Here is a 13,709-nt window from a genome sequence, read left to right as displayed (position 1 = left end):
TGTTAGTCACCAGTGAAAACGAGCGCCGTAGGTCAGACTTGCCTTTCGTCTGCTTTATTGTTGTGTTACTGGCTTTTATTAACAGCTTGTTTGCAGCTGAGACTGTCTGACTGTCTGAGGCCTCTGTTGTTTCTGTAGCCCACAAGAACACAATTGGAACGGGATTGACTGTTTCTATTTATTCCCTATTGTGAAATAAAATATGGGTCTATGAGATTTGCAAATCATTGCATTCTGTTTTTATTTACATTTATTTACACAGCATCCCAACTTTTTTGGAATTGGGGTTGTAGTTGCTTGAATCTTTTTTTTGTCAGTGAGTGTGCATGTAGGTATCTACACTAAACTCTTGAACTGTGATTAAATGCGTGTGTAAAATTCACCCATGATGTTGAGGATGTTATCCGCGATCTCTGTGGGAGTCACCGTCCCCTGCTTGGTGTCCGTCTGAAGGATCTCCAGCATCGACTCCAGTTTATCCAGAGTGCTGTTCTGACACTCCTCACACACAAACTCCCGGCTCACCGCCTACATACACACAGTTACACATTAGTTACACACATTCTCTGGAGTGGTCTGGGGTGGTTAGTTACACACATCAACAATACATACAGACACTGTCAGAACAAAACCTTTCATCAAAAAGCCTTTCTGAGCCATTTCTATTGATCATTTCATCATTGAATTTTGATACATTAAATTTAGTCATTTTAAAGTTTGTAAAAAATTTGTTTTGTTCTGACAGCAACAATGTAAAATTCATAATTGAGATTTTTATTTCATATAGTTATTTAAATATGGGACAGATGGTATATGTTAGTGTGCATATATATATGTATACACATATATGTATGTATTCACTCTTAAAAAAAGATGGTTCTTCAAGGGTTCTTTAGCAAAGAAAATGGTTTACATAGAACCATGAACACTCGAAGAGCCCTTTGCATGATTTAAGTGTTCTTTGCTTTATGAAGTGGTTCTTCAGATTGATGGGAGAATGTGTTGTATATGGTTCTATATAGCACCCAAAAGGATTCTGCTAATATTAAGATGCTTGTAACAATATAACAATAGAAGAACCCTTTTAGGTGCTATATAGAACCCTTGTCAAAAAGGTTCTATATAAAACCACATGCACCACATTCTCTATCAATCTAATGAACCATTTCATGATGCAAAGAACCATGCAAAGGGTTCTTTGAGTGTTCATGGTTCTATATAGAACCATTTTCTTTGCAAAGGAACCCTTGAAGAACCATCATTTTTTAAACAGTGTGTATCGCTGCTGTCGAACAAAACCTTGCATCTCCAAAAAGGTAACTTTACAGGACGAGGGAAAACGTTCTTAACTTTTAATGGGAGTAAATGGAGGAATATGTATTTCCAAGTAATTTTGGACCATTTCTGTTGGTCTGTTCATCATGAAATTCTGACACAAAATAAAGGGCAACTGCCTTTTTTAAATTATGTCAAAAAACAAAAATTTTACGATTATATTTCACTAGTGAATTTAAGAGTGACGTAGATACAAGGTTTTGTCCTGACAGCAATGATATATACATATACATGTACATATGGGACATACTATTGTTACATATAGATACATGTTTATTATATACATATATGGGACATATTACATATCGCCGTTGTCAGAAGAAAACCTTGTATCTCCAAAATGGTAACTTTACAGGAGAAGGACAAAACCTACTGTACATTTACTGTAAGTCAATAGAACCAGACGTTTTGGGCCGTTTCTTTTGGTCCATTCATCATGAAATTTACATATAATATAAAGGGCAACAGGCATTTTCAAATTATGTCAAAAACTGAAAAACGACATAAAAAAAGAGGTTTTCGTCCGACAGCAGCGACATATTTTCACATACATATAATACACATGGGACATATGTTTATTACATATAGATACTTTACCGTGCACTGCGCCAGAGCGGCAGAGGTTTGCTGGATGTCGCTGACCGTGTTCAGATCCAGTGATGTCAGAGCTCTGGTGATGTTTCCTCTCACATTGACTCTGTACTGTCTCTCCAGCCTGTTCACCCGCTCACGCCTACGCACCATGCCCTGCTCATACTGCACACACAGAAAAACACAGACATTTAAGATACAGAACACAGTGAAAGACTGTAGATACACTGAAAAACGTGGACAAATCAAAACTGCCTAGCTGGTTTAACGCAGGGGAGACCTGGACTCATAGAAGGCTTTAATACACCAAGCCAACAAGGAACAACTAGTGTCAACTAAGACCGACTAATGATCGCCTTCTGTCAGCTCACCATCACGTCTCTCCTGTGGTAACACCACAATACCTGCCGTGTCTGATTCAACTGGAGAAGATAAACATACTTCCAAACTAGTCAACAAACTTTGTATAGTAGCAAACTGTGTAGTTTGATGGAGTTTAATATGTGCAGTAGTGGAGAATCCTGTGATTAGACTCAAAACGTTTTTTCTCATGTAATCTTATATTTTGCTTTAGTTTTTAGATATACAGAAACAGACATGAACAGAAGTAGTTTTCCCACAAATTACTTTTCAACTCTACATGAGTAATTTCCTTTATTAATACCTTACTTGTACTCTCTCTCTCTCTCTCTATATATATATATATATACACTGAACGTGTATACATACATACATACACACACACACACACACACACACACACACACACAAGTACTGAATGTTCTATAGCCAGACAGTGTATCTTTACTGATTCAGAATATGTACTAACATTAAGCATTAAACTAAAACATGGTAGAACCTTTTTGAAAAGCATTCTATATAGCACCCAAAAGGGTTCTACTATTGTTATGATGCCCATGTATGTACAACCCTGTTTCAAAAAGGTTCTATATAGAACCATCTACAGCACGTTTTCCATCAATCTGGATGCGAAGAACACTTTAATCATGCAAAGTGTTCCTGAGTGAAAACAGATCATCCATCTTGATTTACAATTGCAATAGATGGAAACTATCGACAATTGACTAAACATCTTCAACCTCAAGCCTACTTGGTGTGTGAGGGGCCCTCAGTCCAACACGGACACGTGTGTCGAGAGCGTGAGACTGACCTCGTTGAGAACAGTAATGAGGGCGAGGGAGAGCTCTCGGACCCTCTGGGAGTCGCCCTGTTTCAGAAGATCTTTCAGAGTGGTGTCTGTTTTCTCACTCAGCCAGTGGGCCAAACTGCTGAAACCTTGCGGAGTTTCAGGCAGCACCACCACCATCGTCCTGAAACATACAAACGCACACAGGTTAAAGAACTCAAATGTCTGTGTTCGTCCCTGAACCAGCACGGGAAAGCGTGAAAACTACAGTGAGGAAATGTCAAATTGCTCAGAAGTTAATTAGCACATCAGATAGAGCTGCACTGTCTATGAATAACTAGAGAGAAAAAGAACAAATTGGGCTTCTTTCCAAACCCCTGACTCACTTGTTGATGGCGGTGATGGACGCACCCTGGTGGTCCTCCACCATGACAGAGACTGAGACCCTGTACTGGGCGGAACTAAAACCGGGTGGCAGGAAGGCGGAGTGTTCCGGGCTGGTGCCCTTATACACACAGAAATCCTCACAGTGCGACTCCGAGCAGCGCAACACTAGCAGACTGTAAAGTAGAGAAGACTCTGTTTCATCCAAATCGGTGTAGCCTGGAGAAGAAGAGAGAGAGACGGAGGAGAAAGAGAACACTTTAACCTCTAGCCCTTATCATTTTCTCTAGATACTTTGTCCAAGTCATGCCAAGTCAGTGTAATAACACTCCCACTGTGGTATGAGATACCATCATCTGAATTAGCCTTGGGGCGATAAACGATATTATCGAATATCGCGATAATTTCAACCAGTGACGATATGAAGTAAATTATCGTTTTATTTTTTATCATGTACCCTTGCCATGTGACTTTTTTCTTTTTCTTGTCATTCCTTGTATTTAACCATTGACTTTGTACAAGCATTCTATCTATGGTAGGTTAAAATGTTAGACCTAAGCTATAACAGAAAAGACAGCATTTAAGTATAGACCATGCAAACATAACTAATTAACAACAAATATACGTTTTTAAAACGCCACTTGAAAAGATTAGAATGTAGCGTTTCAGTCTGGCAAAGAATGGTGGGTATATGCATATGAAACACTCTGCTACATGTGACCTTCTCCACGGTGAAAAATGGATGAGCTTGTATTAAAGAAAGGTGTCACCGCGCCCGTTTGGAAATACTTCGGTTCCAACCAGACGAACACGGAGAACCGTTAGATGTTAACAGTGTTACATGCCGTCTATGCAGAAAACTGATCATCACCAAAGGGGGTAAAACAGACCATGAATCCACAGTACGACCTTACAAGCCGCAAGTACTTCAGCAAGACAGCGGCGCCTGAGATGTATAATAATGTTAATTGTGTATAAAACAATCTAGGTTGTTAAAGACTATAATCATAATAATATTAATAATTTTTATTATTATTTCTTCTAACATAACAGTTTTTTTTCCAGAATTAAGATTCACTGCTGTAATTCTCCTTTGCTGTTCCGCTGAGATGCAGCAGTTCACTTACATAGGCTGCAATAAAATGATCATGTGACTGAAAGGCCCACTCACTTGGGTTTTCTTCATAAATTTCTATATATATATATATATATATATATATATATATATAAATATAACGCTAATATTGTTTATCGTTATAATTCTGGAGACGATAATCGTTTGCCTAAATTCACATTATCACCCAAGCCTAATCTGAATACGTTTCTCTTACGCAAAGTCTCACCTGTTCACTATCCACTCATCTCCACCTGTCTTAACTGTTCACACAGCTTGTTCACTCAGCACCTGTCTCACCTGTTCACTATGCAACCGCCTCAACTGTTTATCATCCACCTGTCTCAAGTCTTCACTAACCTCCTGTCTCACCTATTCACTATCCACTTGTCTCACCTGTTCACGATCCATCTGTCTCAACTGTTCACTATCCACCTGTCTCACCTGTTCACTATCCACCTGTCTCAACTGTTCACTATCCACCTGTCTCAACTGTTCACTATCCACCTGTCTCAACTGTTCATGATCCACCTGTCTCACCTGTTCACGATCCACCTGTCTCAACTGTTCACTATCCACCTGTCTCACCTGTTCACTATCCACCTGTCTCAACTGTTCATGATCCACCTGTTTCAACTGTTCACTATCCACCTGTCTCAACTGTTCACTATCCACCTGTCTCAACTGTTCACTATGCAACCGCCTCAACTGTTTATCATCCACCTGTCTCAAGTCTTCACTAACCTCCTGTCTCACCTATTCACTATCCACTTGTCTCACCTGTTTAGTATCCACCTCTCTCACCTGTTTACGATCCACCTGTCTCACCTGTTCACGATCCACCTGTCTCACCTGTTTACGATCCACCTGTCTCACCTATTCATGATCCACCTGTTTCAACTGTTTACTATCCAACTGTCTCACCTGTTTACGATCCACCTGTCTCACCTATTCACGATCCACCTGTTTCAACTGTTTACTATCCAACTGTCACACCTTTTCACTATGCAGCTGCTTCAACTGCTCATTATCCACCTGTCTCACCTGTTCACGATCCACCTGTTTCAACTGTTTATAGTACTATCTGCCTGTCTCACCTGTTCACGATCCACCTCTCTCACCTGTTTACAATCCACCTGTCTCACCTGTTCATGATCCACCTGTTTCAACTCTTTATAGTACTATCTGCCTGTCTCATCTGTTCACTATCCACCAGTCTCATCTGTTCACTAACCACCTATCTCACCAGTTCACTAACCTGTCTCACCTGATCACTATTCAACTGTCCCATCTGTTCTCTAGCCACTTGTCTCACCTGTTAACTAGCCTTCTGTTGAACCTGTTTTCAGTCTGCCTGTCCACCATTACACATTTCCTTCAGTCCACCTGTCTTACTGGTCTTCAATCCACCTGTCTCACCTCTCTTTACTGTCCTTGCTTTACCTGTCCTCAGTCCACCTGGTTTCACCTGTAATCAATTCATCCTCTCACCTGTCAGTCCACGTGTCTTAACCGACAATACACGTGTCTCACCTGTACAATTGAAGTGCACTTTCTCCAGCAGCGTGTGCACCTCAGGCCTGTCCCCGTCCACCCACAGCAGACACGCTCCCCCGGCTGGTGGAAGGTTGGGGCGGAGCTTGATGTAGGCCACACCCTCTCCGTCCATGCTATCGTCGTTAACGTGTAGGCTGAAGATGTACGAGTCTCCGTCCCGTAGGGCCCCTATCCTCAGCACCAGGTTCATGCTGTCCTGGGCTGTGGTGGTGGTGTTGTGGTCCAGAACCAGTGTTTCGTTCCGTTGGTTCACCGCTGACCAGCTCTAATCAGAAAAACAGAGCACGCAGACGTTGTCAGCAGCGTGGGACGAAGAGTAATGGACGCATCATTCACTCTGCACAGTAAAGTAATACTGGTGCCTCTTAAGAGTGCCTCTGCGAATTCCAAGCAAATTTAAAACGATAGATAAGGAGCAGACGGTTTATCTTTCGGCTTTGTCCTCTTTTCTATACTTCTCCACTTCTGTATATTAGATGTTTATCTAAAGCTTTTAGGCTTTACTGAATAGGTTATAACAGAAGGACATTTCATATTGCTGAGGGATCAGGTTTAACTTTGCCGCATATTTATAAAAGTGCTGGTCTAGGATCAGTTTGGGCTCCTTCCTATCCTAATATTTAAAACTATATTGATGGAGATGCAGTGTACTAGAACATATCAGTGCTTTAGAATAAGACTGTGTGTATAATACAGAAGTGTTCCAGTATATAGAAAATATGTATAAATATATATATTTAGAAGAAAACCTTGTATCTCTAAAATGGTAACTTTACAGGAAAGGGAAAAAACACTTTTAATGTAAGTCAATGGAACCAGACATTTTTCCAAGCAATTCTGGGCCTTTTCTTCTTTTTCACTAAGTGCTATAGTGGTAAATATATATACATACACACACACACATACATATAGAATAGAGCAGTGCTCTCCTGATATGCTAAGAAAAGAGTATTTTAATGTAATAATATATGGCAGTAACGATAACATATCCTCATACTGTCCACCCCTAATAGTTATACACTGATCCAAAGCAGATCTCAATCTTTTTCAGTCCAGAAACAAATTACCTGAAAATGAATCATTTACCAAACGGTCACTAGGTGAAAGAAAACGCACTGACTGGCAACAGCCTGACAACTGTGTGTGTGAGTGTGCATGTGCAATTATAATTACACTTGGCCTAGCACAGACAGCTAACGGCAGTGGAATGCATCATTTCATAATGATGACATCATCCCCTACACCCACTCAGCCTTTCTTTCCTTTTCTCATTCTGGGGAACTGACATCTAAAACATTCATTTGGAGATGCTACATAATGTTGAGTTTAAATTGATACAGTACTGAGCTAAACTGAGCTGTTGTAGCTAATTTGAAACTGGACAGCTTGAAAAAACAATGAATTTACCACTATAGAACTAATGTTAACATTAGTGTTAGATGACATGACAAAAAGACTCCTTCTGATCTTTCCTAACAGTGTGACCTTTAACACACATACAAAAGAAACATGGGTTGCAATGAATAACACTGTAAATGTAGGTGCTTTGGATAAACACTGAGTTGCGGTTTCTTAGTAGGCTGAATGGGACTTAAACTAAACTTCTGTAAAGCTTGTCCAACCTTGCAACAGCAGAACACGTTTGTGGGCGGAGCAGGGACAGTTGTTCATGCTGTTCATGCTCTTCAAATTTGGTCATTTAGGGTGTTTTCACATTTAGAGTTTTCTTTCCCAACCCAGGACTGCTTGCTTTGCAAGTTTGGTATGTTTGGTCAATTGTGAAAGCTGCGTTCCAGCCTGGGAGCAGCCAACCAACCTCTGGTCCTCCCGAAATCGATAAATCGGTGGTCTGGGGTTGACCTTCCAGTGAACTGCAGTGTGGAAGCTATCCGCTCCCGGCGCAGCATGGGGGGGTTGCATGAGTGGCCTATTTCGTTACATGACTGCTTTGACTAATCAAGTTACTTAAAGTTACTTACTTCAAGTTTTGTGATGGCGGGAAAGGACTGTTGTGGACAAAAAGTTCTGTTCCTCGCCGCTTGAGCGTTTGTATTCAAGGAAAAGAATAAAAAGCAGCAACCAGAAGAAGCTAGTGCCTACCATTTAGCAAAACGGCTCACGGAAAAGAGCCGGAATTGTGCAATCAATCCACGGTTCAAATGGAATTAACAGCTGTGTACCAAGGGGCTGCGTCCTTCGGAGGCCGCATGTGAAGGCAGACTGTGTCTCAGCGGAGCGACTAGGCTGTCCCATTTCGAAGGCTCCTTCATATGCGGCCAAGAAACGTGTCCTTCTTTTTCATGGCAACGAACATTCAACGGGTGCATCCTTCGCCAGCAAACATATCCCGAAGTTTCTTGCGTGCCAGCGAGGCTTCGAAAACAAGCAGAGGAGCGAAAGGCTCCTATACAAAAACAACAGAAATGTTAAAAAAGCCAAGCGTCGTTTCGTGATGCAACAGTAAGGATGGGAACAGCGTTGTTGTGACCTAAACAGGAAATCCGCTGTAGAGCAGACCGTCTCATTTCGGGTCAGCCTTTGCAGGTCTACGCAGCCTTCGAAGGACGCGGTCTATGAAGGATGTAGCCCCTGATTTGGGACACACCTCTTGTGTGTGAAAACAAACCAGCGATTATGAGCCCCTCCCCAAAATGAGCCCAGAATCAGTCAGGAGTGCAGACTCAAGTATATGGAAGTGTGAAAACATCCCTCAGAAAGAAAAATCTGAATTCGATAAAACCGAACTGAAACGTCAAAACTCACAAATAAGCCCACCTGCAATAATTCTAATTTCTGCTAGCGCCACTATGGGACTTCTAATAGCTAGCACTACTGCACATGAACGATTTCTACGCTGCTGCACAGGATATCTGAAGCTTGTAAAAGACATTGTATACTTTTATTTGAAGCCATTAGCAGACATTACTGTAAACATGTTAGCTTGTATGCCGCAGTTTTACAGTAACTCTTTCAGTAGAGTCCTGGTATAGAGCTACTGCCACTTTCTTCCATTCCTAACAACTACCTGAAACCTGGTTAGACCACAGCTCGTATTCAGTCAGTAGGACTTTCAGAAGACTGAGAGAGATGTTTCTTCTCATGAAACTGTCTGATCAGTTAAATCCTCTGCCAGTTCCTGATGTTGGTAGATAATCTAACATCTAAGATCTTCAGTCCAGCTCCTAAAGTCCTAACCAATGGGAAAGCTCGCTTGACTGTACCTAGCTGTCACAGGACTAACTCTGATTGGAATATTTTTCATTTTAACCCTTTTGTTTCCAACCAAAGCTTAAATAAGAGTGTTATTATAATAGTTGGAGATTATATAATACTATAATATTATAATACAACAAGCATAATAATTATACTCAATATACACATGTAAGTTATGTAATACAGACATGTAATTTAAGTTCCTAGATTTCATCATGCCTTCTCATGCCAAAGTGTATATAATGTGCATCAGCAATTAAGGGTAAATATATAGTCAAAACAACAATAATATAACAGAACACGTGTAGACTTGAACATACGCAGCATGAATTTGTGAACTGATTCACTGACTGACGTACATAAAAAAACATATCTGGATGCTTTGGTGACATAATATGTTCCAACCAATGAAGCTTCTTTTGACTTTGTGTTGGAGAAAGAGATGCATGTTCTCTCTTGCTGGTTCCTCACTGTGACTTCATCTCTCTCTTTAAAAGCTCGTCTGTCTCTCTCCATCAGCACGAGGCCTGAAAGTGACTCACTCAGCCCAAACCCCCATCTACCCAGCTACCCCAGGGACTGATGAAGCCATTCCCCGCATGCCCAGGAGATATGAGCTCATAACACAGCCTACTGAGCTCTGGGGTTAAACGAGGTGACATCAGTTAACCAAACTCAAGCAGCCTGAGAGAAGCTCTCTTTTACACAATAAAGCAGCACAAGATTTTTTGTGCTCTCCTGACAACAAAGCAAAACCTTAGAAGGATGTGCCACACAGCAGTCCCATTCAAAGCACCCCTTCTTTAAAGGGCCCAAACCATGGAAAAATGAATTTTTCCAGGTTTTTTTTGTGAATGTATGTATGTATGTATGTATGTATGTATGTATGTGTTTGATGTAGCATGGAAACATCATTGTAATGTCAAAACGTACCACTCACTCTCAGTCCATACAGTCCATATTTGAAAACTAAGCTACAACAAACAGGGCTGGTTATAAATTGTTTTTGTGACGTCACAAAAACCAATACGTTTTGCCCCGCCCCCTCCCATCGAAGTTATAAGGTGTGTTCAAGCCCGGACTGACTTTTTGAAATAAGGCGTGATACGGAACAGCCAATTAGAACAGAGCTCATTTACATATATTATTCTTAAAGCCACAGCATCAAAAATAGGCTGTTTAGTTCTAAGGGATTAAAAACATGGTCATCTTAAAAATGAATTATGACAGGCTTTGCTACATAAAACTAGACAAACGTCAAACTTATACCTCGGGGGTGGGGGGCTTCTCTGAGTTTTTAAAGAGTGACTACACCCCAAGACCTTCTTTTTCGTTAATAGCTGAAATGCACTGCTCTGTAATAATAAAATAGACCAGGCTTGCTTGAAATGTGAACACATCGTCCCAAACTGTAAAAATATCATTTTTATCAAGGTCAATTCCGCCTCAGCAGCGCCCCTTTGGTTCAACTCTGCTACAGGCACGGATCACGTGTCTTCTAGTTAGTTATTATTGTTAATTCTTAGTTATTGTATTTGTAGATATTGTAGTTTTTAGCCTTTTAGGCTTAACTAGCCTTATACTGACGTTCAACAGATAATTATGTAACCTGACAGACCGATTAAGTGAGGATTCTTGCAAGCTTCTAAATAAATAGCTGCTAATAAGTGCCATGAACAGTTTGCAGAACGTGAGGATTTCGGGCCACGGCAGCAAACCCTGGATGACCGGTGAGGCAATGTACAACCAACCCGGTCACATCTGTGAACAACCTGTTTGGTACGACACAGCCTGCCTGTTATACTTCTGTGCTTGGAATCAAACAGGCAGCATGCTAAACACTAGGTTGTGATGATGGTAATGCTAGAGAACGGCTAATATAAGCTAACTAGCTTAGGCTACAAAGGTTGAGTTAGCTTTTTTCTGCATTAACTTTCAACACACCTCAGCCACCAAGCCTACTGCAAATGTTATCAACAAGTGAGAGGTTTGTACGGTGCCCACAAGTCCAGGGGTGGAGTCAGCTGAAAATAGTGGGGTGTAGTCACTCTTTAAGAGCCAGGTCTCGTGTTCTGAGACATAATAAGTAGTCACCAAAGAAACACTTGGGTAACTGCCATTTAATCAGTCTTACGTAAGGGTCCTTTTCAGTAAAATTCACGGATGTGGTTTGATTAGGGGTGGGCGATACGAAATAAACAGCATATCACAATCATTTTCACAATATTTTACACACATGTATCTCTCAATTTCGACAGACAGCATGTGCTAGCAGTGCCAGATTTAACTGTAACCAAGGTTCTGTGAAGCCTGTCCAATCTAGCAATGGTGGAACACTCTGTGAGTGGAGCATGGACAGATCTGAATAGTTGTGCATGCTGTTTCTGTGGATGAAGCAGTGTTGTGTTCCTGTTTAGCTCCTCACTCACCCCTCTGTATGAGCCCTGGCAGTTGCTGCAGGTTCCAGCAAGGTAAACATAGGAGTTCTGACTGATCTCATAACGAGACTGAGCCTTACAGGACACGCACTCCAGAGACACGATGGGAATACGGCCGCTCTTCACCAACACCTGAGAGAGAGAGAGACAGAGGAAAAGAGAGAAGAGAGATTATTTGTGGTGAAATCTCACAATTTATCATGATTAAATTCAGTTCCGTTTGATCATTTTGGTATGATATTTTTTAAAAATACACTGAATATGTGCCCAAATGTGACTGTAAGACCTATTTACACAATACTGGAATATAAAGAAAACTCTTCATTTATGTCATTTTCAGTGAAAACGGCCACCAAGTACAGCGTATTCATGTTAAAGTGCCAGGAAAAAAGGAAAAAAACATATTAAGCAGAAAATTACAGAGAATCCTCAACAACTAAATATAATATCATTTTTATTGAAATACTGGTGTGTCCACTCTTTGCCTCTATTTGAAATCTGCAGGGATGGTTTTCACACCTCCAAAGTTCAGTCTTAGAAGTTGGTTTAACATTTTCTGCTTCTCACCATCCAAATAATCCCAAACACATTCAGTGATGTTGAGGTCTGGACTCTGGGGTGGTCAGTCAATTGTTCAGCTTTTTGTTTGATGTGTCTCCTTTTCTCAGTAAGAGCTCCAGCAGCACTGCTGTGTCTGATCCACTCAGACCAGCGCAACACACTCTAGCACACCACCACCACGTCAGTGTTACTGCAGTGCTGAGAATGATCCACCACCCAAATAGTACCTGCTGTGTGAGGGTCCATGGGGGTCCTGACCACTGAAGAACAGGGTAAAAGGGGGCTAACAAAGTATGCAGAGAAACAGATGGACTACAGTCTGTAACTGTAGAACTACAAAGTGCACCTATATAGTAAGTGGAGCTGATAAAATGGACAATGAGCAGAGAAACAAGGAGGTGGTCATAATGTTATGCCTGATCGGTGTACACACACACACACACACACACACACACACATATATATATATATATATGTATCTGTTCACATATATCTATATCTGTTTATATATATATATAATGTATATATATACATATGAACAGAAAATGCATGCTCAGCTAGTTTGGAGATCCTCCCTGATACTGTGTTTCACTTACAAATGTGTCATGTTATATAAAGAAAAATGCCTTACGATTTCAGCTACACCAGACCATTATACACCTCTTACTTCTCCCAGTAACTCTGATAGGCTATCAGAGAGAGGGAGAGAGAGAGAGAGAGAGAGAGAGAGAGAGAGAGAGAGAGAGAGAGGGAGAGAGAGACAGAATCTGTTCTAATAGTCTCTCCTGCTCTCTGACAGCCTATCAAACTTAACAGCAGAAGAAAGACAGGAAGAGAGAGTCATTTCTTCCAACATGTCTCTGCTTTTAAGAGGACACTCAACACTAAGAGAAAGAACAGACAGAGAGGAAGACAATCACAGTGAGAGAGAAAGAGAGAGACAGAGGGAGAGGGTCAGGTCAAGAGATATAGAGAAGCAGACGTGTTGCTCTGTCCGTACAGCCTTTATCTTCTCACCGAGCTATTTCAGTGATGATCCTCAGCACAGGACGAAACTATAGTGCCGATCCTGAGCGACGTGCACTTCAGTGAAATCTGGAACTGGGCATTTAGTGTCGATGAGCTGCACCAATCAACGAGTTCTAGCACTGCTGCATTTCCCTGAGCACCACGTATCATTCATACCAAAAGCCACTGCAGTAACTATGTAGCTTAAAATAGATACCAAGAAAGGCAGCCGGTCTAAAGCATTTAGCATAAACAGACACATGTGTTAATCATCTGTTACTTCAGCTAACGCTACTGGCCTCCCCATGTTGTATTTCAGATCTTATCATTTAGCTGGAAGCAATGAGTTTGTGAAGAGTTA

At 41.0% G+C, this 13,709-nt stretch overlaps 1 protein-coding gene across 1 annotated transcript in view; it reads right to left on the bottom strand.

Annotated features, from left to right (window-relative positions):
- pkd1a (polycystic kidney disease 1a) overlaps positions 1-13,709 on the bottom strand; it is a 182,441-nt gene that overhangs the window by 44,858 nt on the left and 123,874 nt on the right. The window contains 6 exon segments of the mRNA XM_036557614.1: positions 384-528; positions 1,933-2,091; positions 3,098-3,257; positions 3,460-3,676; positions 6,105-6,393; positions 11,771-11,911. Coding sequence (XP_036413507.1) covers positions 384-528; positions 1,933-2,091; positions 3,098-3,257; positions 3,460-3,676; positions 6,105-6,393; positions 11,771-11,911 — 1,111 coding nt within the window.

Source organism: Colossoma macropomum, unplaced genomic scaffold, assembly GCF_904425465.1.
Source record: "Colossoma macropomum unplaced genomic scaffold, Colossoma_macropomum, whole genome shotgun sequence".
In the NCBI taxonomy this organism is placed as follows: Eukaryota; Metazoa; Chordata; class Actinopteri; order Characiformes; family Serrasalmidae; genus Colossoma; species Colossoma macropomum.
Note: the sequence above shows the minus strand (reverse complement) of the source record. Positions and strands in the feature narration are given on the sequence as shown.